General features: G+C 39.7%; 1 protein-coding gene across 1 annotated transcript; it reads right to left on the bottom strand.

The window, feature by feature from the left end:
* Positions 1-1,505: 1,505 nt before the first annotated feature.
* Positions 1,506-21,903, bottom strand: PEX2 (peroxisomal biogenesis factor 2). The gene is made up of 2 exons (XM_080339953.1): positions 21,691-21,903; positions 1,506-2,943 (listed from the first exon to the last, which is right to left on the bottom strand). The coding sequence occupies exon 2, from the start codon at positions 2,923-2,925 to the stop codon at positions 2,011-2,013; it is 915 nt and encodes a 304-aa protein (XP_080196079.1). The 5' UTR covers positions 2,926-2,943; positions 21,691-21,903; the 3' UTR covers positions 1,506-2,010.
* Positions 21,904-24,733: the final 2,830 nt, after the last annotated feature.

Raw genomic sequence — 24,733 nt, 5'->3', positions numbered from 1 at the left:
AAACAAACATCTGCCATGTTTATAAAACACGAACATTAGATGTTTAGAAATCTTCATTAATTAAGACAGTTCAAGAGAGAAGTAGCAGGAATGCTGATGATCCTTTCCAGAGGCACTGGACGACCTCAAAGTAAGGGTTGCTAATATATTTATTTGGGAACAGCTATTAAGTGAAGTGGAAGGACAATTCATACAGAATCACTTCAGCACCAGCAAGAGACTCCAGGATATTCTCCAACAGACTTGACAGTTTTGATACTTATAATAAAGACAGATTTGTACCTGCTGGTTCAAATTGCAACTGCAAATAACAGAAATTTGGCAGGCTGCTGATATACACATTTGCTGGCAAATACTATATCGCAGCACATATCTGGAAGCAGTTGCTCTGAAGTCTCTGTTGACTCACAGAACAGCATCAGAATTAATGAAGTTTTGGGCTGCCCAAAGATACTTACAAACCTGCTAACTATATTTAATTGCATCAGATGAAAGCGTTGTGTGTCACTAAAGATCAAAACCTAGAATTTAAGATCTTCAAACAAATAAGCTGGTGGGGTGTTTTAATCAGACACTGAAGAATGTAATAAACCATTTCATAAAAGTACATCAAAGATACTGGATCAGTTGTTACCATACTATTTTTGGGACTGACTATTGATGATAGTCAATCAAGAACACAACCATCACAAAGTGATTTACTCAACTGTATAGGTTTTCCAGAATTTAATTTAAGAGCCAAAAAAGGATGCAATGTATTTTTGTGTTTATGAGACACTTCTGGGTAACACTCTCTGTTAAAAAAGGACTGCAATTTTGAAACAAACAAACAAATCCCAAACAAACCTCTTATAAAACCAGGTCAGAGAATAAGTGGATAAATTGTTAAGACAGGGAATAACAAAAACATTGTAAAGGCAACAGAAAAAGCAGAGAGTAATAATAAAAAAACAGGAAGAGTTACCTATTTTTTTTAATATGTCTACATGAACATAACTGTGTTTGATCTTTTTTCTGTGTGGTAGTGAGGTGTTAGTGAGGTTGAGCACCTGCCTTGACCACACCAAAAAAAGAAACATGGCAAGTCCCAAAGACAGCATCTTGCGAGTAAACAGTTTTCTCTAGTGTCTCTTACTCAAAATAATGTGGGTTACCTTGGGGAGCTGCCACATTCCAATGCATGATGAACTGTATCCCTCAGCTTTGTAGAGAAGAAGTGGGAGGTGATCATATATACATCACTGAAGATCACAGACATATAGCTAAGTGAGAAAATCAGTCATCTCATGAAGGTCTAGAAGGTGCATCGTCTTTGCAAAGTAAGTGGGTTTATCTCCTGTAGGTACATGTTAGCTACAGAGTATCTGTCTGTCTGCCACATGGATCATGTAAAGCTTATGGTCTATTGATAAGAGAGCAATTCCAAGGTAGAGTGTGGCTGAATATGATGAAAACTGTTAATAATCTGCAGAGATGACAATTCAACTTACACCTTCCCTTTTTGCAGTGGTTATCCCACTGGGAATTCAAATTTAAAATATTCAAATTTAAAATTATTCTTTAAGCATGGCAAGGATAACTTGCCCATTGAATTTATCTACTAGCTAAGTTGGTAATGGCAGAAGCTTTTACAAAAACATTGAGAAAATCCACAGAAAGGGTAAAAGCTTACAGGGCATCTGCTCCATCTTTGAAGGAAGTATATAACATGCAATTAGAAAGTGTCAGGCTGGCAAACTCTGGATCTAAAATGGAAAGACTTGACAACATTGGGGCATCAAATTGGGATCAAGTAGTCTGATACAGCAGAAGAGCTGGTGAACTCCTTGTCCTTCCTTCAGAGAGGCAAGTTGGCACTATTAGTCAGTAAAAAAAATAATGCCAGCAAAAGAACTTACAGAGTCTCCAAAACCATCTTTAAGCCATCTGTTTACAATAATTTCTGAATTTTTCCATCATTCTCTGCAACAAAGTATTTCACATATAGTATAAAACCAAATCAATCCCCTATCAGGCATGCAGCTCTGTCATTTCAATTTTATATTTCAGTGGCTGAAGACTCTGTACCTCTAAGCCACATTTAGGACATGTAAAATACGCATCAGATAAATAGTTACTTTTAATACAGTAGTAACAAAAAACATGTGAACAGCCTATGGTATGAGGCATGGTAGGCCATTCTCCACATAGTGAACATTCCTTGCAGTGAGCTGCTAATGTGTTTTCACTACTGGAAAGACCTGCAATAGGCAAACACCAAGAAGAAATTTTAAGTTTTAGTTTCTGTACGTTAATAAGTGGTAGCAGATAGATCAGAAATTCAGCAAACCCATGCCATAAGAGCTCCCTGTTCATGTATTCAAATCCTACCTGACGAACACTTTGTGGTTTGCAAAAAACAGACCTAATTCCTAGAATGCGTTCTGTTAGTGTTGCAAATGTTCCTTTCTGAAGAAAAATCAGAAAATTTAGAAGTCCACACAGTTTAAGAAGTCCAGATCCAAAGTTAATACAAGCCTTAATTTTGCAGAAAGATTGCAGTTGACGATTGCTACATAAATCATAACATCTTTCTTCCAACCATCTTCCACCAACAGTGAAAATAAGATACCATAACTTCTGGTGTTTGCTCAGAGGCTGGTATTTCTCTGTCTGAGATAAGTTATTCTTGTATTGAATATTCAGAATAGCCTGTCCCACAGTTGCATTCTTGGAATAGATAGTGAATCTCCATAAAATAAGCCATAAAAATGCTTTTACTTCTGGTTCGATATGAGCCAACACCCCTGGTTTAAATCCATGAAAACAGCTGGTAAACTGGGACCACACTAGTTGTTCCAGTGCTTTGTTTAGTTCAAGCGCATCAAGTTGACTTATTCTGAGCACAGGATTCACTCTCTTTTCATTTCCGGTGCTGGAGGCCATTTCTTCACAAAAAACTTTCTAGGAATAAACATAAATAGATTTTAGTATGATGGAGTATTTAATATTATTCTTATTAAAGATAACAAAGTTGTAACAAACCAGCAGTAAACAAGAAATAACAAAAAAGATTTTTCAGAGTGCTATATTCATATGCTATTAACGTGCTGCAAGTCCCTTCAGGAAGCTTTACATTAACATCATAAAATTTCACCTCAAAAGAAGTTATATTGCACTATATTTCATAAACATTAACATTTGTATTTGATTATAAAGAAGTGTTTAGCATTTTCCAGATATTTAATATTTCACTATATACATTTTAAAAAAATGCTGGGCATAATTGCAATATTCAGTCAGATCTTAAAACAGAAGATCAGAAACAAGAACTGTAAAACTTCATAGTGTTTCATGGAGAAAGGAGGAAAATGAACATAGTAACTATAATCTAGAAGAGAATAGTGGGGTGGATAAAAAAATTTGCCATATGAATACTTCAGTAGCTGCAGGTCAAAGTAAAATCTTAGAAATGCTAACAAATTTAAAGATTGCATACAGAAAGATATGGATTAAAATTAGGGCGGGAATGATCAAATTTGCTAAATAAAGGTAGTGATCTGTTTAGTTTAGAGAAGAATCATTACATGAGATTAAAGGAATACTGAGCATTCAGACAAATTATCATACAGTACATCACTGAAGCCTGTATGTATTTTCTAGAGCATTTTGACAGATGTGGGATTGTCCTGCTTGTTGTATAACAAATTTCCTGGCAAGATTATTAATGTATACTAGCAACTTCAACAAATGTATACTTTTTTTGTTTAAGCATTAACGAGAAACATGAAATTATTTTTTTTCAATTACTTGATTTATATATTATTGTATCTGAAATTCTGTGACTAAGAAAATAAATGCAATAAATTGTAGAAGCAAAATATGGATAATGCCCCAGTAATGCAAAATTGTGGGGTAACTAATTTTTGGTTCCTTTTATCCACATAAAGAAAGCCAAAGTGATACAGAAGTGGTATATTTCAGGTAGCATGCAACATATTTCACTTGTTAAACCAGATTCTTTGCGTAACAGACAAGTAAGGGTCAACAGCTTTCTGGACAAAGTACAGAATAGGGTACTTCAAATCCTTATTTATAAGAGGAAAAACTGCTATAACACAAGACTGCTTTGAATAAAAGATGCTGTGTAGGATCCTATATAGGAATGGTTGCTCATGATGCCAAGAATACTAAAAAACAGTCCTCCAAACAAATAATTGTTCGCTGAAATGGAGTGCACCGGAAGTTTTAAAACCCAGTATAAAACACTATTTGTAGCATTTCTACTATAGTTGGTCACATCTGTAAGGAAAGTATCATTCAAAGCTGACAACAAATATGATTTTTTTTCCTAATGTATGCTGTACAACAGTAGTTTCCAATTAAGTAAGACTGGCTATGTGGGTAGGGCATACAACACCTCCACTCAGCTTCTTTAAATTCCTCCTTTCTCATTAGCAAGCCAAGTATGGTGGAAGGTGGCATAAGGCCACCTCCTCTGGGCAGAGAGCTATGGGGTTCACTGCTTCAACCTGCACTGGCCTCCCAGGCCAGTATACAAGGGTATAGAAAGGCAGCATCCCCAAGCCTGTCTCACTCATTTCTGTCTTCTCTGCAGTAAGCACCAAGGCATGGGAAGTGTTGTTGGGAAGTTACTCAGCATCCTCCCAGTCACTTACCTACTCCACATCATGATCAAAGGGTCAAACCAATCCCTCTTGGATCTTGCCATACCCCTTCAAAAAGTGCAGCTTCAATGACTGTCCGCCCTCCTACCCTTCATCTTCTCATCCTGCTGCCATTTTAGGAACCACAGCCTCCGATAACCATCTGCTCTGGAATCCGTCACTATGGTTTAGTACTATTCACTCATAATCCCTAAAGGCCTAGTGTTTTCTTCACTTCTGGTAACACCTAAGTCACTTCTACTCATTTCACTCTGTTTGACTCATTTCAGTTACCCTCCTATTAGCATTCTATACAATTACCAATACATAAAATCCCTTTTCAAAGCCCTAAAGCCATTGAAAGAGACGTTTTGTCAAAGTTTCCTTGATCCATCTACTATTATCCAACCTGATTTCAACCATCTTTTCCAGCTGTCTTCCATTATCCCACGTGCTATGAGAAATTGCTGTTGTAGATTTCTAAAATATAAGATAGCAAAATCTGTGCAGATTTTTTTTCCCCAGTATAGCTAGGTTGACTAAAGAAACCTCAGCAAGTGAGGAACAGGTCATCAGGAACCTCTCAAAGTTCGAGGAAAACATGTCAAATATACAGGATTATGATGGGTCATGAAATACGAAAGTCCATGGATCACTATAGGCTGGGAGCTGATTGACTGTAAAGATGCTTTGCATAAGAGGACTTGGGGATTCTGGTAGGCAGCAAGCACATAGCCAGCAGACTAAAGGGTGTGCTTATTCCTCTCTATTTGGCATTGGTGAGTCTACACTTGCCATACTACGTCCAGTTTTGCCTCTTTTCTATCAACAGTACAAAAGAAATGTCAAGAAATTGAGAAGAGTCCAGCCACTAATAACGTCAGGGAGCCACAACACCTGAAATATAAGAACTTGAAGGAATTCAGACAGTTCAACTTGAAGATAGGGCAGCTAAGAAGTGATCTAATAGTAACCTTCCACTACCTAAAGGTTACAGAGAAGATTAAGTCAAACCTTTCTGTGAGATGCAGTGAAAAAAAGAGTCAACTGGTTAAGTTGCTATGCAAGAAATGCCAATTGCACATAAAGAAATCGGAACAGTTTGTGCAAAAGGACTGTGAAATCTCCATCCCCGGAGGTTCTTAAAACTTGATCAGATGATGCTCTAAGCTACCTGTTCTAGCACTGAATTTATCCCCAGTTTGTACAGGAGGATGGAGCAGATTTCGTAATGATCTTCCCCAGACCTTTGCAAAAATCTGTGCATGCCTGATCGCAGTATCAGATTCGTGACAATACTTTTTTTTTTCCAAGCCTGTGATCCTTTATAGAACTTCATTTGAAGGAAATTACTTAGGTGAACCTATCAGTGTGGACTGGAACACTGTTTACAGAAAAAGGGAACCACTTTTGAACAAACAAGTCCAACAACTGTTAACCTTTAAAATTTTGCAGATTCCAATGAGTCTCCTTTTTAAAACAAAATGAGAATCAGCACCACATATACTGTTTAACATATTTAATGTGTCTTTCTGAATTACCGACTAGAAGTTTGATTGAACTTTGAAGTAACTTTTATACAAACTGTATGGAAAAGGAAGAGTATCAGACAAAGACATAAGCAACTAATAATAACGATGTACTTTAAAATACTTAAAATACTTTCAATTATGCTTATAACATTCCTGTGTAAGAAAAGGTTTCTTTTTAATGAACCATTAGGTAAGCATTCTCAATTTAAGCAATAAAACTGAGCGTTGTTCTGAAGTTCTTTGTTGCTAAGAACGACAGTTTGCCGTAGGCCATGGCTGTTAACTGGATCCTGCAAGTTACTTAAAGATTATATCCATATAGCTTTGATTTTAACATGTAAGCACATTTCAGTGTGCCTACTGTTACATCCAGGCTGAAGTGTTCTGCTATATGCTCTGCTTACTTGCTAACTTATTTAAGGTTTTATTGCATGTATAAGGTAGGTACTTCCATACACAAATATTAAAAGGGAAATTTGTATTCTCCTATGCAGAATATCTGCAAATCTCCTAATGATCTGGATAACAGCAACTGTTTATTTGAGAGAAGCCTAAATTCGCATCTCTCTCTATTTTGCTGTAGTAGGGAATTTTCATTATATTCTTTATCTATGGTGTCCATTTTTTTCAAGTTATAATGATAAAGAACAAATAAATGATAAAGTTTTCCCTTTCAAAATCACTTCCCTTATACAAAATCCTTTCAGAAATGTGCTTTTTCTGTTTGTACCATTTTCACAAATAGTGGTAAAGATACATAATAAGCTCTGTGTGATTAATTTTTACGTAAACACACTTGAAGACAAAACACTAAAGACTACTATTTGAAAACTTTTTCCTTGACTTTACACCATCATAGATGCTGCAAAGAAAACAATAAAAAATTGCCTCCCAGAAAAAACAAAACCACAGAACAATTCTTTCTTAAATAACCTATAGTTTGTCTGGCTTTTTTTTTGTTTTTTTTTGTTTTTTTTGTTTTTTTACTAGAAAGATGAACAATCCTACTTGTATGGTACACTGTGTAACAAAAAAAATATAATTATTGTATATCACCAGGGAAAGAGGAATTTCTTCTGGTATATCTTAGTGCTGTTATTGAGCATTGTACAAATTATGAATGAACATATTTTATTTGGAAACATGTTATTGACAGAAATCTATCAATAGTAATGTGAGTATTGTCAACAGCTTGTCAATATTAATGTAATTATGATTAACGGGATAACATGGATTTTAGCTGTAATACCAAGTAACATCTCCTGCATTGCTGCTATCAATATAAGCACTATTATTGACCTGTTATGGGACTATCAGTATGAGATGTATTACCATCAGGCATATTTGTCAATGCATTCTGCCCACAAAAATTCTACATTTAAATTTACAGGTTTGTAAACTTTGCCTGCAGAAATATACAAATCCAAGTAATCTCTAGGGTGCCATTTTTTCCACAGGGCTATTCCACTTTGGCTGAGTAACGAAGGCTGGTTTCTACTGGTTCAGTGCTATTGCGAACACATTCCCTGCTTTTCTAGCATAATGACTAGAAGATAGACAGACATATATGTAGAAGCCTCAAGGTATTTTGAAGCATGACTTGTCAAAATACTTTCTGTGAAGTCAAATGAAAATGTATTTTAATAAGTAGAAAATGAACTTTATTCCTTACTGCTCTAACTTAAAACTGCATTTAGGATGCAAGAAGTAGCACACTCCTTCACTTCACCGAGTTAATGATTTAACTATTTTAGATAATCTCTTCCACGCAGCCAAAACATGCAGTCTTAGCACTGTACAGAGATGGAATGGACCACAAGAGACTACCTAATCCTGACTCAGCATGAACGTAAGCTCAAGAATATCTTGACAGATGTTTAACTACCGAGAAAGCTGATTCCACACTTCCTCTACGTAGTGTGTTCCAGTGTTTTATCACCCTAAAAATCTTTTATTCAATCTACAAGATCTTTATTATGAATAAAGATGGTTTTCATTCCACAAGAGAAAACAATAACAACAGAGAAGAATTTCCAGTCTACATCTTCTCAAGGGGAAAAATGGTGACGTATGTGAGGGGACCAGCTACATACAGAAGATCTGCAAAATAGACAATATCCTCTTTCCTACAACATGCCTAGTATGATCCTCGAGGAAAAAAAAAAAAAACACCACACTTCACTTTTTTTCAGTGGCATAGTTAGTATTTACCTTGAGGTCTACTATATATAACAAAACACAAAACTTTCAATCCCTCTTCAGCTTCGTATCATCAGTAACTTTTATAAGTGCATGTTATCTTCAATCATCCAACTCATTAATGCCTTTTCATCTTGACAGGGTGCTATAGATAATTACTCTGTAAAGGCAATTTTTCAACTTGATGCTGATAGTATCAGCATCTAATGGAGATAGTATTGATATTATGTTTCCCTAGCTTGCTTATGTAAGGAAAAAGACTTTATTAAAATCAAGTTACATTGTACCTGAAGTTCTACTCTTACTTACCTCGCTTTTCATTCTAAGAAGAGAAACAGACAAGGTTTCTTACTAATAGCTCATGTTAAACCATACTGGCTATTTTACAACCTCTCTTCTGCATATTTTTCGATACAAATTAATTGCAAACTACTTACTCCTGAATCTTTATTTGGAAACAAAACTGAGAGCTTCAATAATTCTCTTAGCAAAAGAATAAAGAGACACAAAACCACATATACACAAACTCATCTCACTGGCTATTTTTACCCCCCGAGACATTAAATAAATAAATAAATATATCAAATCAGTGGTGCCTAATTCCTCAATCATTCTGGGATGAATTTTATTAGGATTTGCCACTTGAGCACATCTATATTAAGATTCCTTAAGGCTATTCTTTCTGTGCTTTGGTTCCCCTCTTATTTCCTGTCTAAGATAATTTTATGAAGTAGCAGGTCACAATATATCTCTCTTATAAAGTATGAAGTAGAGAAACAGTCTTTGAAAATCTGCTACTTGTTCCCTTTTCTTATTTAATAACAGATCTAGGTAATGGATCTATCCCTTTGTGCCTTCTCTTACTTACATTTTTGGGCCCTTCATTGATTCTTTTCTTGTGCTTTGCAAATTGGAAGTTACTTTATTCTTTAAAGTCATTGATTTTATTCTTACATTCATATGCTTTTCCTTTACATTCATCCCTAATCATGTTTCATTATTTCTGCCTGGACAACTCTTTTGATTTCCAGGCCACTGAAGAATTCCCCATATATAAAGTCTCTTTAACATTCATTATTATTATTTTAGTTTATTATTATAAACTATCTCAATACAAAGAAACAACAGGACATACATTAGAGGTAGCAGATTTTTTTAGTCTTTTCAACAGACTAGATTCTGCCAAGTCCCACTATTCACATCTGTGGCCGAGGCACCAGGGAAAGAGCTTCTGGTAAGCATGCTAGGAATCATACCCTCTTTGGAGAAACCAGCACTAACACACAGATCCTCTTCTCTTTAGGAATTATAGAATAATTCTGTCTGGAGAAGACCTTTAAGGTCATTGAGTCCAACCTTTAACTTAACACTGCTAAGTCTACCACTAAACCATGTTCCTAAGCACCATCTTTTAAACACCTCCAGGGATGGTAACTCAACCACTTCCCTGGGCAGCTTGTTCCAATGCCTGAAAATCTTTTCAGTAAAGAAATTTTTCCTAATATCCAATCTAAACCTCCCCTGGCGCAACTTGAGGCTACTTCCCCTCATCCTATTGCTTGTTACTTGCAAGAAGAGACCAACACATTCCATGCTACAACCTCCTTTCAGGTAGCTGCAGACAGTGATAAGGTTCTCCGCTTAGCCTCCTTTTCTCCAGGCTAAACAGCCCCAGTTCCCTCAGCTGCTCCTCATAAGACTTGTGCTCTATACCCTCCATCAACTTCATTTCCCTTTCTTTAGACACACTCTAGCACCTCAATGTCTTTCTTGTAGCAAGGGGCCCAAAACTGAACACAGTATTTGAGGTGGGGCACCACCAGTGCCAAGTACAGAAAGATGATCCCTTCCCTAGTCCTGCTGACCACACTAGTGCTGGTATAATGCATTCAGAATTGTGCCTTCAGTGCTGCCATACTGAGTGTGTGAGAGAGAACAAGCCATTCCCTTGGTCTACTGTCCTTCCTTTTATGTTCACAAAGTTAGGCTACCAACAGATAGCAATGAAAACTATCTTTCCACCCACTACGAGAATGCTGAGATTTTTTTTGTTAATGTAAGGTGGTTTCTTCTTTTTTTTTTTTTTCCCTTTTTTTTTTTTTTTTGTGAAAATGTATTCCATTTAACTGTTCTTCTCAGTTATTCTCAATAGCAAATAATATTTTAGATGTCAATTTGAAATCAATAAATTTAAAAAATGAAAAATTAAATTATATGTATCCAGTTAATTTTACAATCTTCCTTTACATCAAGCCTCATAATAAAACACAGAACCTGGACCCCAGCTGTTGAAAACCTCATGTTTTACCATTAATTTTCATCTCTTTCTTGCTCATCAGGTGTAGAGAGAAATATCCTCAGATCAAAGTCTAATTGGGAGCCCCAACTGAGCTGTCTCTTAATCACTGAAAAATTAACTTACCACTATATCATTACCTCAAATAACCTTATGAAAGATTGATTTTGTATCACTGTCTGGATTTCCATATACTTCAGTCAAATACCTATTATTTTGTAAAGAACATAAACTGAGTATTTAACCATTTGGAATAACTACTAATACTAATTGAAAAACCAGTAACACTGCAATCACAGAAAATCTTATTTCTTATAATCCTGGGAGGCAGATTATTTTTCAAGATGGAGAAAGTAAAAGAACATTGAATGATTGTAAGAAGTCAATTCCATAGATGAAATTCAGATTTTTCACTAATGAGGCTGAGTGAGCAACTATTAACATACCCCAGAATCCTGAATGCTATACTTACATTTAGTGTCAGAAGACAAAGTACAGGACAAAGATACATTCAAATTACAGGTTACTTTTCCAACTTTAACCCAGTAAACTTAGATTTCATAAAACGGGATACAGGAGATTAACCACTGCTGAATGCCTTAAGACAGCAAGAAAACATAACGATAGCTCATTGATTTATCTTCCATACACTACCTGCCAGAGTCAAAATATTAGGGCTTCAAGTTACAAAATCAAAACCAGCTCAGAAGAGCCAGAACTGATACAACAGTAATGAAGAGCAGTAGGTAAGTGCTGCACTTTTAGAAGCTGTACATCAGTCATTTCTGTCAGCATTTGATGAAAACTGAAAATCCCATGTCAAAGTAATACACTTTCTCGATGAATGCTAGCAACCAAGACTATTATTGGCCAACATTAAAGATATGCTGAGTACTAGGAGCTCTCACTGACTTGAGAAAAAATTGTGATCAGTCAGTACTCTTAACAGACAGGTAAATAGATGCAAACAACTAGATCTGATAGACTAATTACTGCATAACTAATATTTCAGATACTACTTTCTAAAATTTGTGATGTTAAATTTAAGGCTACAAGAGCTCAAATACATTTGTACTCCCTATAGCATAATGGCCATGGAAAGAACCATCCTACCAACTTCCCAGATATGGCCATAATTTTCATTTCTTAGAATAAATAGGAAGATAATTGTGTAACAAGTCATATGTTAAATCACTATTCTTCTTTATCCTATATGCCATTCCTCTTCTTCCCCCACCTTATTTCCTCTTTTTTTTGTCATCCCTCTCCTTAGTATATCAGATTGCAAACTCATCTCTAAAAAGACTTGTCAATTGCACTAGTAAATTTCCACTCTCTGCTGTACTAAACTGTCCTGGTTTTGTTAAAAACAAGACCAGTTCTCTTTTAGTAAATTTTCCTTTCAGCTAAGTTCTTCTAAGTAACTGCACTTTTCTGAATTTAGCTGCAAGTTTTTTGAGACGCTGTGCTCTGGAACTGATAAGACGACCAATGGAATGCAGAAGAAGCCCACGTTTAGACTTATTGCTACAGCAACAAAGGCTTCTGATAAAATTTTGTCAGCTCCACCATGAGACGGGTGTATTTGCAAGGAGGGGCAGACAGAGCAGGTGACTAAAACTCAACAACTGAGTATTCCATCCCATACACATCATACACCCTATAAAAGTGGGAGATCACAAGGGTCTTGCTCTCCTCAACCACGGCTGGCATCTGAAGAGGACCCTGCCCGTCATGCTTGCGATCCAAGGCCTTGTTCCAGACTCTGCATCCCTGAATCCAGATCCGGTTTACTGTGAAGTTTGGCCCAGGACTTCTGGGTGCCTGCCCTGCAGCTGCTGGAGTGAAACCAACTCTACCGAGCTGGTGGGAACACTGCGCTACCCCGTGATATTCCAGATTGGTTTTGTATATTTTTATTATCTTCTCTACTTATTACTAGCACGAATAAAGCATTTTAAAACTTTTTTCCAACTTGCAAGTCTCTCTTCCTTTTCATCCTTATCACCTTTCCTTTGCGGGGAGGGTGGGGGGTTAACAGAGAGCATCTGCCACAGTTTATTGTCGCCTTGCAGTAAACAGTGACAAATCTAGCTGTTGTTCCTTCTAATTATATTACTGATAAAGGAACTGAAAAGCTCAACAAAACAAAGCTGCATAATAACTTGAGGCTTTCCAAAAAACATTATTCAAAAAACAAAACAAAACAAAAAAATTCGCTTGAACATCAAGATGAAGAGGCAAAATAAATGCCCAATATGCAATATTGACCCTCTTTCTTTGGACCTATGTAATGGGAATTATCACAGAATGGTTGGGGTTGGAAGGGACCTCTGGAGGTCATCTAGTCCAGCCTCAGGGTCACCTGGAGCAGATCAGACAGGAGTGTGTCCAGGCAGCTTTTGAATGTCTCCAGGGAAGGAGACTCCACAAACTCCCTGAGCAGCCTGTTCCAGTGCTCTGGCACCCTCAAAGTAAAGAAGTTTCTCCTCATATTCAGAAGGAAACTGAATATTATCTGGAGACATGACTTGCACTTACTGTTGCTAAACCAAAATGATGGAGGGTTTGGTTGGAGCAGTTTGACAGAGCTGCAATTGTCATGTTTAACAAGGAAGGAACAGCCAGCCACAGTCCAGGAGGTTCCTCCAGTGCGTTGATGATAACTTCCTCATGCAGATGGTGGAGGAGCCGACTAGGAGAGGTGCACTGCTGGATCTCATCCTCACTAACAAGAAGGGTCTGGTCGAAGCAGTAAAGGTTGAGGGCTGCCTGGGCTGCAGTGATCACAAGATGGTGGAGTTCAGCATCTTGTGTGGCAGGAACAGAATAGAAAGTAGAATTGTAACCCTGGACTTTAGCAGGGCTAACTTTGGCCTTTTCAAGCAATTGCTGGGGGAAATCCCATGGGCAAGACTGCTTGAAGGAAAAGGTGCCCTAGAGAGCTGGATTGCATTCAGAGATTGCTTCTTCCACGCTCAGGATCAGAACATCCCCACACATAGGAAGTCAAGGAAGGGAGCCAGGAGGCCTGCATGGTTGAATAGGGATCTGTTGGGTATGCTCAAGCAGAAGAGGAGAGTTTACAGGTCATTGAAGCAGGGGCTGGCCACTTGGGAAGAATATAAGGCTGCTGTTAGAGGATGTAGGAAGGCAGCTAGGATAGCCAAGGCGTCATTAGAATTACAGCTGGTGAGAGGGGTCAAGGACAGCAAAAAGAACTTTTTCAAATACATAGCGGATAAAACTAATACCATAGGCAATGTAGGCCCACTGAGGAATGGGGTGGGTGCCCTGGTGGCAGAAGATACAGAGAAGGCAGAATTACTGAATGCCTTCTTTGTCTCTGTCTACTCTGCCGGAGGCTGTCCTGGGGAGCCCTGTACCCCTGAGACCCCGGATGAAGCCAGGTCAATGGAGGAGTTTGCTTTAGTTGACAAGGACTGGGTTAGGGAGCAATTAAATAGTCTGGACATCCATAAATCCATGGGTCCAGATGGGATGCATCCGCAGGTGCTGAGGGAGCTGGCTGAAGTCATTGCTGGACCGCTCTCCACCATCTTTGCCAAGTCTTGGGAAACGGGAGAGGTGCCCGAGGATTGGAGGAAAGCAAATGTCACTCCAGTCTTCAAAAAGGGCAAGAAAGAGGACCCGGGTAATTATAGACCGGTCAGCCTCACCTCTGTCCCTGGGAAAGTAATGGAACAGCTTATCCTTGGTGCCATCTCAAGGCATATCAAGGATAAGAGGGTTATTAGGGGCAGTCAGCATGGCTTTACCAAGGGTAAGTCATGCTTGACCAACCTCATAGCCTTTTACGAGAATGTAACAAGGTGGATGGATGATGGCAGAGCGGTGGATGTGGTCTACCTTGACTTCAGTAAAGCCTTTGACACAGTCTCCCACAGCATTCTCACAGGTAAGTTGAGGAGGTGTGGTCTAGACAATAATGTAGTGAGGTGGGTTGCAAACTGGCTTAAGGAGAGAAGCCAGAGAGTGGTAGTCAATGGTGTGGAATCTAGCTGGAGGCCAGTATCTAGTGGAGTGCCTCAGGGGTCTGTACTGGGGCCAGTATTATTCAATATATTCATTAACGATTTAGACGAGGGAACAGAGTGTACTATCAGCAAGTTTGCTGATGACACTAAGCTGGGTGGAGTGGCTGACACGCCAGAAGGCTGTGCTGCCATGCAGCGAGACCTGGACAGGCTGGAGAGTTGGGCGGGGAATAACCTAATGAAATTTAACAAGGGAAAGTGTAGAGTCCTGCATCTGGGCAGGAACAACCCCAGGTTCCAGTATAGGTTGGGAAATTACATATTAGAGAGCAGTGTAGGTGAAAGAGACCTGGGGGTCCTGGTGGACAACAGGATGGCCAGCACTGTGCCCTTGTGGCCAGGAAGGCCAATGGCATCCTAGGGTGTATTAGAAGGGGGTTGGTTAGTAGATCGAGAGAGGTTCTCCTTCACCTCTACTCCGCCCTGGTGAGACCACATCTGGAATATTGTGTCCAGTTCTGGGCCCCTCAGTTCAAGAAGGACAGGGAACTGCTGGAGAGGATCCAGCGTAGGGCAACAAAGATGATTAAGGGAGTGGAGCACCTCCCTTATGAGGAAAGGCTGAGGGAGCTGGGTCTCTTTAGCCTGGAGAAGAGGAGACTGAGGGGTGACCTTATTAACGCTTATAAATATATAAAGGGTGAGTGCCACGAGGATGGGGCCAGGCTCTTCTCGGTGGCAAACAATGATAGGACAAGGGGTAACGGGATCAAGCTGAAACACAAGAGGTTCCACTTAAATTTGAGAAAAAACTTCTTCTCAGTGAGGGTGACAGAACACTGGAACAGGCTGCCCAGGGAGGTTGTGGAGTCTCCTTCTCTGGAGACATTCAAAACCCGCCTGGACACGTTCCTGTGCAACCTCACCTAGGCGTTCCTGCTCCAGCAGGGGGATTGGACTAGATGATCTTTTGAGGTCCCTTCCAATCCCAAACATACTGTGATACTGTGAACAGCCTTTTGCACTGAAAGTAAAAATCTCTGACTAATATATCAAGAGATAAAAGTGCATGGCAAAGATAAAGATCCCTTGTACTACAAATACAGGTCTCAGCTGTTGTTGATCACACCAGCAGATGACAGGAAGACCCTTGTATTTGAAGAGATTGTGGTTATGATGAGGGTACGAGGTTCTGGTATAAGGATGGATAACTGGAAGTTACCTTACATTGCGTGTGTAAAAGTTAAAAGGATACAAAGCTTTGTAGATGTGCCATCCTTTGTGTTAAGCAGGTGAAACATCACACTGTGGCAGAGGTATGCAGCTCCTTTTCAGAATGGTTCAAAGACAGAACATGAATGCATGGTTGTGAGCTCACTGTGGGCAGTTACAGCCATAACTGTTCATTTGCTGGTTACTGTTACTTACCTGAAAAGTTGGCCTTATGCCTTGGGACATATATAGTACCTGCTTCATGCTGTTGCAACGGCACTGTATCATATCATAGCTTCATTTGTGAAGCATAGCATCACTGCTAATTTTATGCATCTTTTCTATGACCCTTCTTACCTTTCTTCCATTCCAAACTACCCACAAAAAACAGTCATCTAACTTAAATTCCCATTTGACAGCTCTGTGTTTCTGTTCTGATCCATACGAAAGGATCACTGGATAGGTATGGAGATGCCAGGATGAAGACTGAGAAGATACACAGAAGGGATTCAGAAGCAGTGTCCATTCTATATACTCAGATACAATTTACCATAGAGGATAGAACCCTGAAACTTTGAATTAACCACCTCAGTCTCCTCATTTATGAAACAGTCATTTTCCAGATTTTATTCCAACTTCCTTCCTTTTTACATACACATGCATATCAACTGCACCATCATGAATATTCAGTGATATGCAAGTGTAACAATGCTGATCCAAGCACTGTGCTGCAGGAACATAACATCCTTTAACCTTTTATTAAAAATACTTATTAGATGAGAAAGGTAAAAACTGTCCTAAAAGCATAGCTAACTGATAATTAACCTCTGTCCACACCTGTACCAAAAGAAGGATTGTAAGTAACAATGCCATTACAGAGTGTATATATTTACAGCATTTTAAAGCCAAGAAAGCCCTGCATCAATAAAAAGACAAGCCTGCTCACTGTCAGTTTTAAGTTTTGGTCTTGTATTATATGGTAAAATTCATGACTAATTGCATCTAATTATAAAAAAGATCTCTCAACTGATGGAAGGATAAAAAACATTAATTCACCTGATGTATGAGCCTAATTTTTTAGGTTTGTGTTCTACAGATACACAAGCTGAGGTAATTTCTGACAGCTGTGGTTGCTTCCTCCCATCTTCCTTCAGCTGTGTATTGCCACCTTTTCTTACAGACTAGTGCCAATACTCATTTGACCCTCTACTGAACTGTTCTTTTATGTTAAACTGGCAGAAACCAAACCTGTTTAAATATATTTTTCTGCAAATTCAGTACACGAGCATGTCAGCACAGCATCAGGTTAAGACTTGTGCAGTACCAGTAGGAAGAGAGCCAGGACCAGGAAAAACAGGTAGTCAGGCAACTGGCTGCCTTTAAATCTCAGTATCATACTGTTACATCTGCAAGCAGTCAGCAGCAAGACAGAAAACCAAACCTTTCATTTCTCTAGAACTGTTCCTACTGTCTTCAAACCCAACATGCTGGGTGTGCCAGGATAACACCACAACACTGCAAATATGAATAATGAAACTTTTTGTTTTCTTTCAAAAATGAAAAGAAAAAAATATTATTTGTACAAGCCTGCTGCAGGACTCACAGGCTTGCAGGTGAGAGGCTACTCTGTTGAAATAAGTAACAATATGTGATTCCTCCCCACTCTTACCTTTTTGATATGATTATTTCCTTTCTTCTATAAGTACTACCAATATTAGCAAAAATGGAGACGATGGAGATAATCAGTGGCAGAGAGCATTTTTAGAGAGACTGTTCCTACTGATACAAACACAAAGAATATTAGGCATGATTCCACTTAGCTGTAAAGGCAGAAAACCTCCACGTACCCCCTCTTGCAGGGAAAGGAGGAAGTACCCAGACCCAGAGTCAACTTCGAATCAAACACTGCACCAATGCCATAATTAGTCTTTCTTCTCAGATCATGTATTTGTCCTTTTTCTTCCATCTCAAAGTTTGCTATTTCTCTCAATTTTTACCCTCTCTTCCTCTGATAAAATCTGCATTTAGTTTCCTTTTGAAAGCAGTCTGAAATAATCTCAGACTTCTGAATTTCTTGCATTCCACCTCCAAACCAAAAAAATCCCTACCACAATCTCTGAGAGGGGCATGTTACAAAAAATTCAGCATCCTTTCTGTTCTCCTCCTGAAAATTTTTGTAAAGTCTAGATGTGTACTAATGATACCTGCAGATGTAGGCCAGATGCATGCCTAGTTCTAGGAACCATCTAGTTCATCTGAGAATCTGTAGGGCAGAGAGCCTGCTACCTTCTCTGTCCATGTACTGCACAATCTGACTCAGGAGTCTGCAACTTTTTAGCAGAACATACTTCCCCTCCCATCCTCCCCCTAAAATTTGCTGCTTTCAACCTTAGTGCTCAAAGAGCACAGAGAGTGCTGTGGAGTAGCTGGGTTTGAAAGCACACAATTTAATTAAAATTAGAGTTGTAGCATCACACTCTTTCTCTTCCCCTTCACTAGTCTATGTGAAAAAGTATATATTCTATTAGATCTCAAAAGCAAAAAAACAAACAAATCAAACACACAAGAAAAGCCCCAAACCAAACACAATTGCCCCCCCCCCCAAAAAAAAAACCAAACAAAAAAACCCACCAAAAAAAACCCCAAACCAGCTTAAGCAGCCTGCCTGAAAACACCATACTGAAGTAACCTTCTCCTGCAGTCCAAGAGGTGCAACAAGTTGTAGGGTCTGTAATCGTTAATTGCACCAGCAATACAGTGAATTTGACTCTATTCCTATTTTTAGTCATATACAACTTACCACCATTTAAGTTGAACTTTTATATTCACCCTCTAAAAGCTCTAAAAATTGTGTGAATTCAGATGTTGTTCCTGGAAAGTTAACATTCAGAAACCAGACCCTGCTAGGGAGGAATTTACATTAGGTTATTCTAACAAAAGACTGATTTTAATTGACAAAATTACCATCTTCTAACTGCATACATTACAAAATATGAAAAGAATGTACTTGTATGCGTCTTAGAAGTTGTTCAGCTTAGTACATACTAAGCAAACATACAAGGCTAACATATTTGTAGAGAGTTAAGTGTACTTATGATGTGAAAGACCAACAGACACTACATGTTATTTATAGCATGGAGTTGGTTGTGATTTAAAGAAAGACATGCCTCTCTTGGAGCTTGTTGGCAAAAGGTTAGTCGTTTTTTTTTGCAGTCCTTTTAAAGTAGGAGAGAGCAGTTTCCCTCTTTGAATTTCCTTAGGTATGTCTGTGAAAGTCCACTGGTGAGTTGCCAAATACTGCTTCCGTATTTATTGCAAGCTAAGATTAAAAAAACAAAAACAAAACAAAACAAAACAAAAAAAAAAAAAAAGGAAAAAAGAAAAGTTCAGAGTTGACTGTTAGCCCCTCCTGTTTGATTTTTTATAAATGTGATAACAGGCGAAAGTAGAAAGGGATCAGCATGTTTCTTGTAAATTTATGAAGTCCAATCCCCACTTGCTTAAGTAGCACCATCTGGAGCCAGTTGCACAGGACCATGTCCAGATGGTTTTTGAATATCTTCAAGAAGGGAGGATCCACAACTTCCCTGGGCAACCTGTACCAATGTTTGGTGACCCTCACAGTAAAAAAGTGTTTCCTGATGTTCAGACGGCATGTCTTGTGTTTCAGTGGGTACCCATTGCTTCTAGTCGTGTCATTGGGCACCACTGAAAATAGCCTGCTTCTGTTCTTCTGCTATTCGTAGGCATTGCTAAGACCTCTTGAGGCTTCTCCAGGCTGAACGTTCCCAGCTCTGCCAGTCTGCCCTCTTAAGAGAGATAGACCAGGGCCTTAATCACTTTTGTGGCCCTTTGTCACACTCTCTCCAGTGGGTTCATGTCTCCCCTGTAATGGGGAGCCCAGAACTGGATACAATATTCCAGATGTGCCTTACTAGGGCTGAGGAGATGGGAAGAATCTGCTCCTTCAACCTGCTGACAACACTCACCCTAAGGCAGCTCAGGATAAACCTAAACTGGCCTCCATGTCACCAGAGCCCCTGTCCCATTCAGCAGTGAGCCCACATTTTCCCTAGTCATCCTTCTGCTACTGACGTATTTACAGAAGAACTTTGTGCCTTTGACATACCTCACCAGTTTCACTAAAGCTTTAATGGGAAGTGATTTTCTTCATTTGGTAAAAAGGATGTTTTCAACAAATGAAAAAACCACAAGTCTGGACCAACGTAGGCCTAGAAGTTAAAAAGACTCAAAAACAGAAGGAAAATTCTAAGCAGAGAGTTATTTCAGATGCCTTGTCCCCAGATTAATGCAAATTCAGTATGCTCTGTACTCAATATATATATACTCAATTATTACTTAAAAAAATGTAAACATATACACATAAAATTGTTTTATATATACATATATATATATATATATATAAAAATTGTTACCTATAAAAATACCCAAACAGCTTCCCTCTTTCACCTTCCCACACTACAACACAGATTGGTGGCCAAGAAAGAGAAAGTAAATACAAAATTTTTGCAAAACCTTCACAGACAATAGCTTTGAATGTATTCCACTTTCCAATTCACTTGCCAAAAGAGGAAAAAAGGAGAAAAAAAAAAAGGAAAAAAGCCTTTTTAAAGAGTTCAGTTACACATATTATAAGTGTGAAGTTATCTCTCTAACTCCATATCAGGTAACAGAAATGGATGCCTTCATGTAGCATTAACAAATTAAACAACATAATACAGAGATGGGGATTATTACTACCCTGAATAGTTTATTTGCTACCCTAATTAATGTCTCAGCAATTATAATTTGAGCTGTTTTCCTACTAATCATTACATAAACTAGTGATAATGGACATCCAGGAAGTGAAAAACAAACTGCTAACGAGTAGAAACTGAAGCACAAAGAGGAAGAAAAAATTGTAAAAGAAAGTACTGATGAAAGGGACCAGAATAAAAATAGTAATAGCCTTAAAGTGAACACTTTAACAGCAACTGGTTGCTGAACTGCAGATTAATAATGGCTCTAGAGAAGTTACACATGAATTCACTGACTCCCAGTAAAATTAAACAAATGGCTAAAGATTTTGGAATCAGATTTTACTACAAACTGGCCTCACTTCATCTTTGACCTTGGTGAATACTTCTCTCCCACTGAGAGGTAAAAGATGATACAAGAAACATACTTATGGACTGAGAACAAATATACAGTGCTGTGGTTTTCAGTATGGGCTATATCATAAGTGGAATTCATAAAACACTGGCCATTCAGACTAGATCTACATTAATTTTGTGTCAATTTTGTTACTTACAGGCTGCACAATACTTGGATTAACAGAAAGGAGCTACTGTCACCTTTAGCAGGCAGCACCTATAGGAAATCTTGTCACCTATAGCAGGCACTCACAGGAAAGACTTTTATAAGTCTTAAAGTTCCACTCTCTAAACTGACATTAGAATAACAATTTAGATAAAAGTTTCCCTCTGCCAGAATATTATGCCCTTTCCTCTCTACAGAGCACGTTGCCAGGCTCTGTCCTTCCTTACCTTACACCCCGGGCCTAGCGGGATACCCTGCAGTCTATTTGCGTGCTGAGACACGCACCAGGAGACAGAACGTCAGCAGGACTCACGGAGCTGCGGCGAAACGCAACTTTCTATAAAGAGGGCCAGGAGGAGCGCCCGGGGAGCCTGCCCCGGGGAGCCACCCCGAGCGACCTGCCAGACCGGACTCTGTCGACGGCTACGGCTCCAGCAGCAGCGCCGTCCGCCGCGGCCCCCCTCGCCCCGACTCGCGCCTCGACTGACCTGCGCCGCCGCCGGAACTCTGCAGGGGTACGAGCGCGACGGGATCTACCTCGAGCTTCCTAGTGAAGGCCTACGGGGTCGGAGTCTTCTCGGGCCGCCCCGGGGACTCTGCCCTTCGCCACCCGGCTGCGGCCCCGGCCCGCGGGCGCCGTCCCACCAGCAGGCCCCGCCAGGTCATAGAGCCAGCTCCCGCTGCGTAGAGCGGCTACGGCCGAGACAACAGGCAGCACAGGTAGCGGCCTAGAGTGGCTTTACAGGAAGTACTCTGGGAGGTCGAGATGACGCGCTAGAAGGGCTCTCAGGATGGTATCCGTGCCAGGGTGAACGGCCGGGCGGTGTGACCGACAGGCCGAAAAGCAAATCAGTGGCTCGAGTTTGGCATGAGGAGCCAATGGGAGAAGCAGGAGGCGGGGCGGTTGTGGGATCGAGAGTGGCGGAGCGGGTTGGGGTGGTGGGTAACGTGCGTTTCTCGGTCTTTGTGAGCGTCAGGCGTCCCGGTACAACCGGAGCTGCGGTTTCGCCATCTTCGGCTCGGCAGGCGCCAGCAGCGGCTTCTGTTTGCCCTGACCGCCCGTGCGGCGGTGGAGGGGCTCCCGGCGCGGGGGGGACACGGAGGGCGGTGAGGGGGAGGTGCTGAGGTCAAGCGAGTTGGAGTCGAGAGCAGCCTGGGGTGCGGGCGCGGCCGGTGGCGGGAGAGGGGCCTGTGGTGCATTTGCTGACAGGATTCACGGATTGTGAGAGGAAAAACTGAGCAGACTAGGGAGGAAATGTGGCAACAGCCTTTAAGTACTGCAGACGGGTATATTTCCAGCAGCTTGACTGCAGTACTGTTTGATGCATGGTTGATTGGTTGGTTACTGGCATTAGTGACAGCCGTGCCCTCCCTCATGAGTCTCAAAGTGTTAAAACGCTGTGGCTCAGAAGGTATTATTTGAATACATTACACACTTCGTTGAGGAAAATTGCATTGGAAATTTGACTGTTACGGTTCTAGAAAACAAAGGGAACTCTCTAAATGTGAGGAACAGCTTGAGGGGAATCTACATTGTTTATTAAACATAAAAAATAAAAGACACTAAAATAGTGGTTTATTTCCAAACTAACTGTATTTAGTTTTGGCATATTCAAGAAAACAGATTCACAGGTGTGGTTAAGGGTCCCAGTTCTTCAGATGACTTGCTGAGATTATCTGCTAAGGAGGCTGTGAGAGGCTTCTATGGGCATGTTTTGATAGATTCTATACCTTTTTTTTTTTTCCTAATGTACAGCCAAGAAATTAAGTAGCACTCTGGACTACTTGTGGTGTCACAAAACAGGATACAGCCCTTTATGAATATTATGGTCTTGAAAGACCAGTTTTATTGAAGATTTACATGTCATTCTTCACAATGGTAAAACATCTTCATAACAAGTTTGTTAACAATGAGTAATTCCCCTCGTAGAACAACTGTTTGAATTGAATAAGGCTAATTCACATAGCTGATTTCACAAAAGAAGGGTTAGATCTTTTTATGTGAGAACTACATTTTCAGCAAAATGAGGTAACTTTATCTTTTGAGCTAGGACATCTCTTTGGTTTCAGAGAAGGACATTGTAGTGGAAAGCTTATGACCACTAATAAGGGAAAAATAATAACTCGTAAATGTTTAGATAGTCTACCATATATGTCAAGGTATTTTGGGGTGATTTTTGCTTTGTTTTTGAAACAAAACTGTGCAATCATTTATTTCAGCTGTGGAGTAATTAATTGAATCATGGAATAAATTTATTATCATTTATTTATTGTTGCTCACTTGAATTAGAAACAAAGAAAAATACTTCCTTGTGCAGGGCACTATAAAGAGCTATATCACCGTTTAAAAATCTTGTGAAGTGAGCCCCTGTGTGCCATCAGTGTACCAGAGAAAGACAACAGAGGACCTGCAACTCAAGACTGGAGCAGTGTGCTATTTCATGGTGGGGCTGGTATTGTGGCTGTCTCTGGGAGCCATGCTTTCTAGGTGAGAGGTTGTTCTCCAGCCTCTTGCCTGTGTTTTGACCTGACACTCCAGGTGCAGCTGACCATATGTGTCTGTCACATGAGGTCTCTGAACAAAAACTTGCAATGTTAAGTTGTCAATACTTGGAATACTTACAGACCCTGTAGCAGGAAGTATACCTGGGGAGCGCTGAACAAGTCTTACGTGCAGAACAAGAGTTTTGATGAGTTCTGGAGTATGAGTTTCAGAGTAATTAATGAGAAACTCTTGATGAAGCCACTTTCCACATTCACTCCAGTTACTGAAATAAACAGTAAACAAATAGGGGTAGTTCATGCCCGAATTTTGTTCTCATTTCTGTACTCATCTGATACTCACATTTCCTCCTGCTGTTCCTTCTTTTGTTCATATGGAGATCATCTGGCCCCGATGCTGCTGAGAAATCTCTCCTCCAGGACTCATTGTGGACAAAGATAGCAAATTCATTGCTGATCAAATTGGTTTTACAGGCAGGATAGCCTCAGCTTTTTCTAAACTGGAATAGAGCACGCTTGCTTAAACTATACTACAGTGATGAAAAAGGGAGTTTTCAGTTATGCAGAATGAAATAAGTAGCAAACAAAGGTTACCTTTCTCTTTGAAAAACTTTCAACACCCCTTCCTCCCTGCAAGTAGTGCTTGCATTGTTGTGGTTTGCTGGTGATTCAATAATCAAAATCGTATTTGTAGTGTCTTCGTAGCAGACTGCATAAATTAGGAATTTACTTGCTGCAGTTAATGTTCTTCCTGAAGCGGAAAAACCACAAGGAAGGGGCTGAAATATGAAGAAAGAGTAGGGGATGGAAGAAAACTGAGAAGCTAGACCATACCTTTGTCCAAGGTTTTCATTCATGTCTAACCTTCCCTGTCACTTCTATCCTTCTAATTCTTTCAGATGATAGAAAAATGTCCTCTCTGACTACAGAAAAACACTCTCAAATTTCCATGCTGCTCCTTGAAACGTGGTGATGCTTTTAAAGCTGATATTTTCCATGGCCTTAACTGCTCACAGGTCTGTCCTAAAA

This window comes from Nesoenas mayeri, assembly GCF_963082525.1.
Source record: "Nesoenas mayeri genome assembly, chromosome: 2".
Taxonomy (NCBI): Eukaryota; Metazoa; Chordata; class Aves; order Columbiformes; family Columbidae; genus Nesoenas; species Nesoenas mayeri.
This window is presented reverse-complemented; position numbering and strand designations above follow the sequence as displayed.

Coding starts and splice junctions, on each gene's coding strand:
- PEX2 (XM_080339953.1), bottom strand. CDS start 2,925: ATGGCCTCCAGCACCGGAAATGAAAAGAGAGTGAATCCTGTGCTCAGA.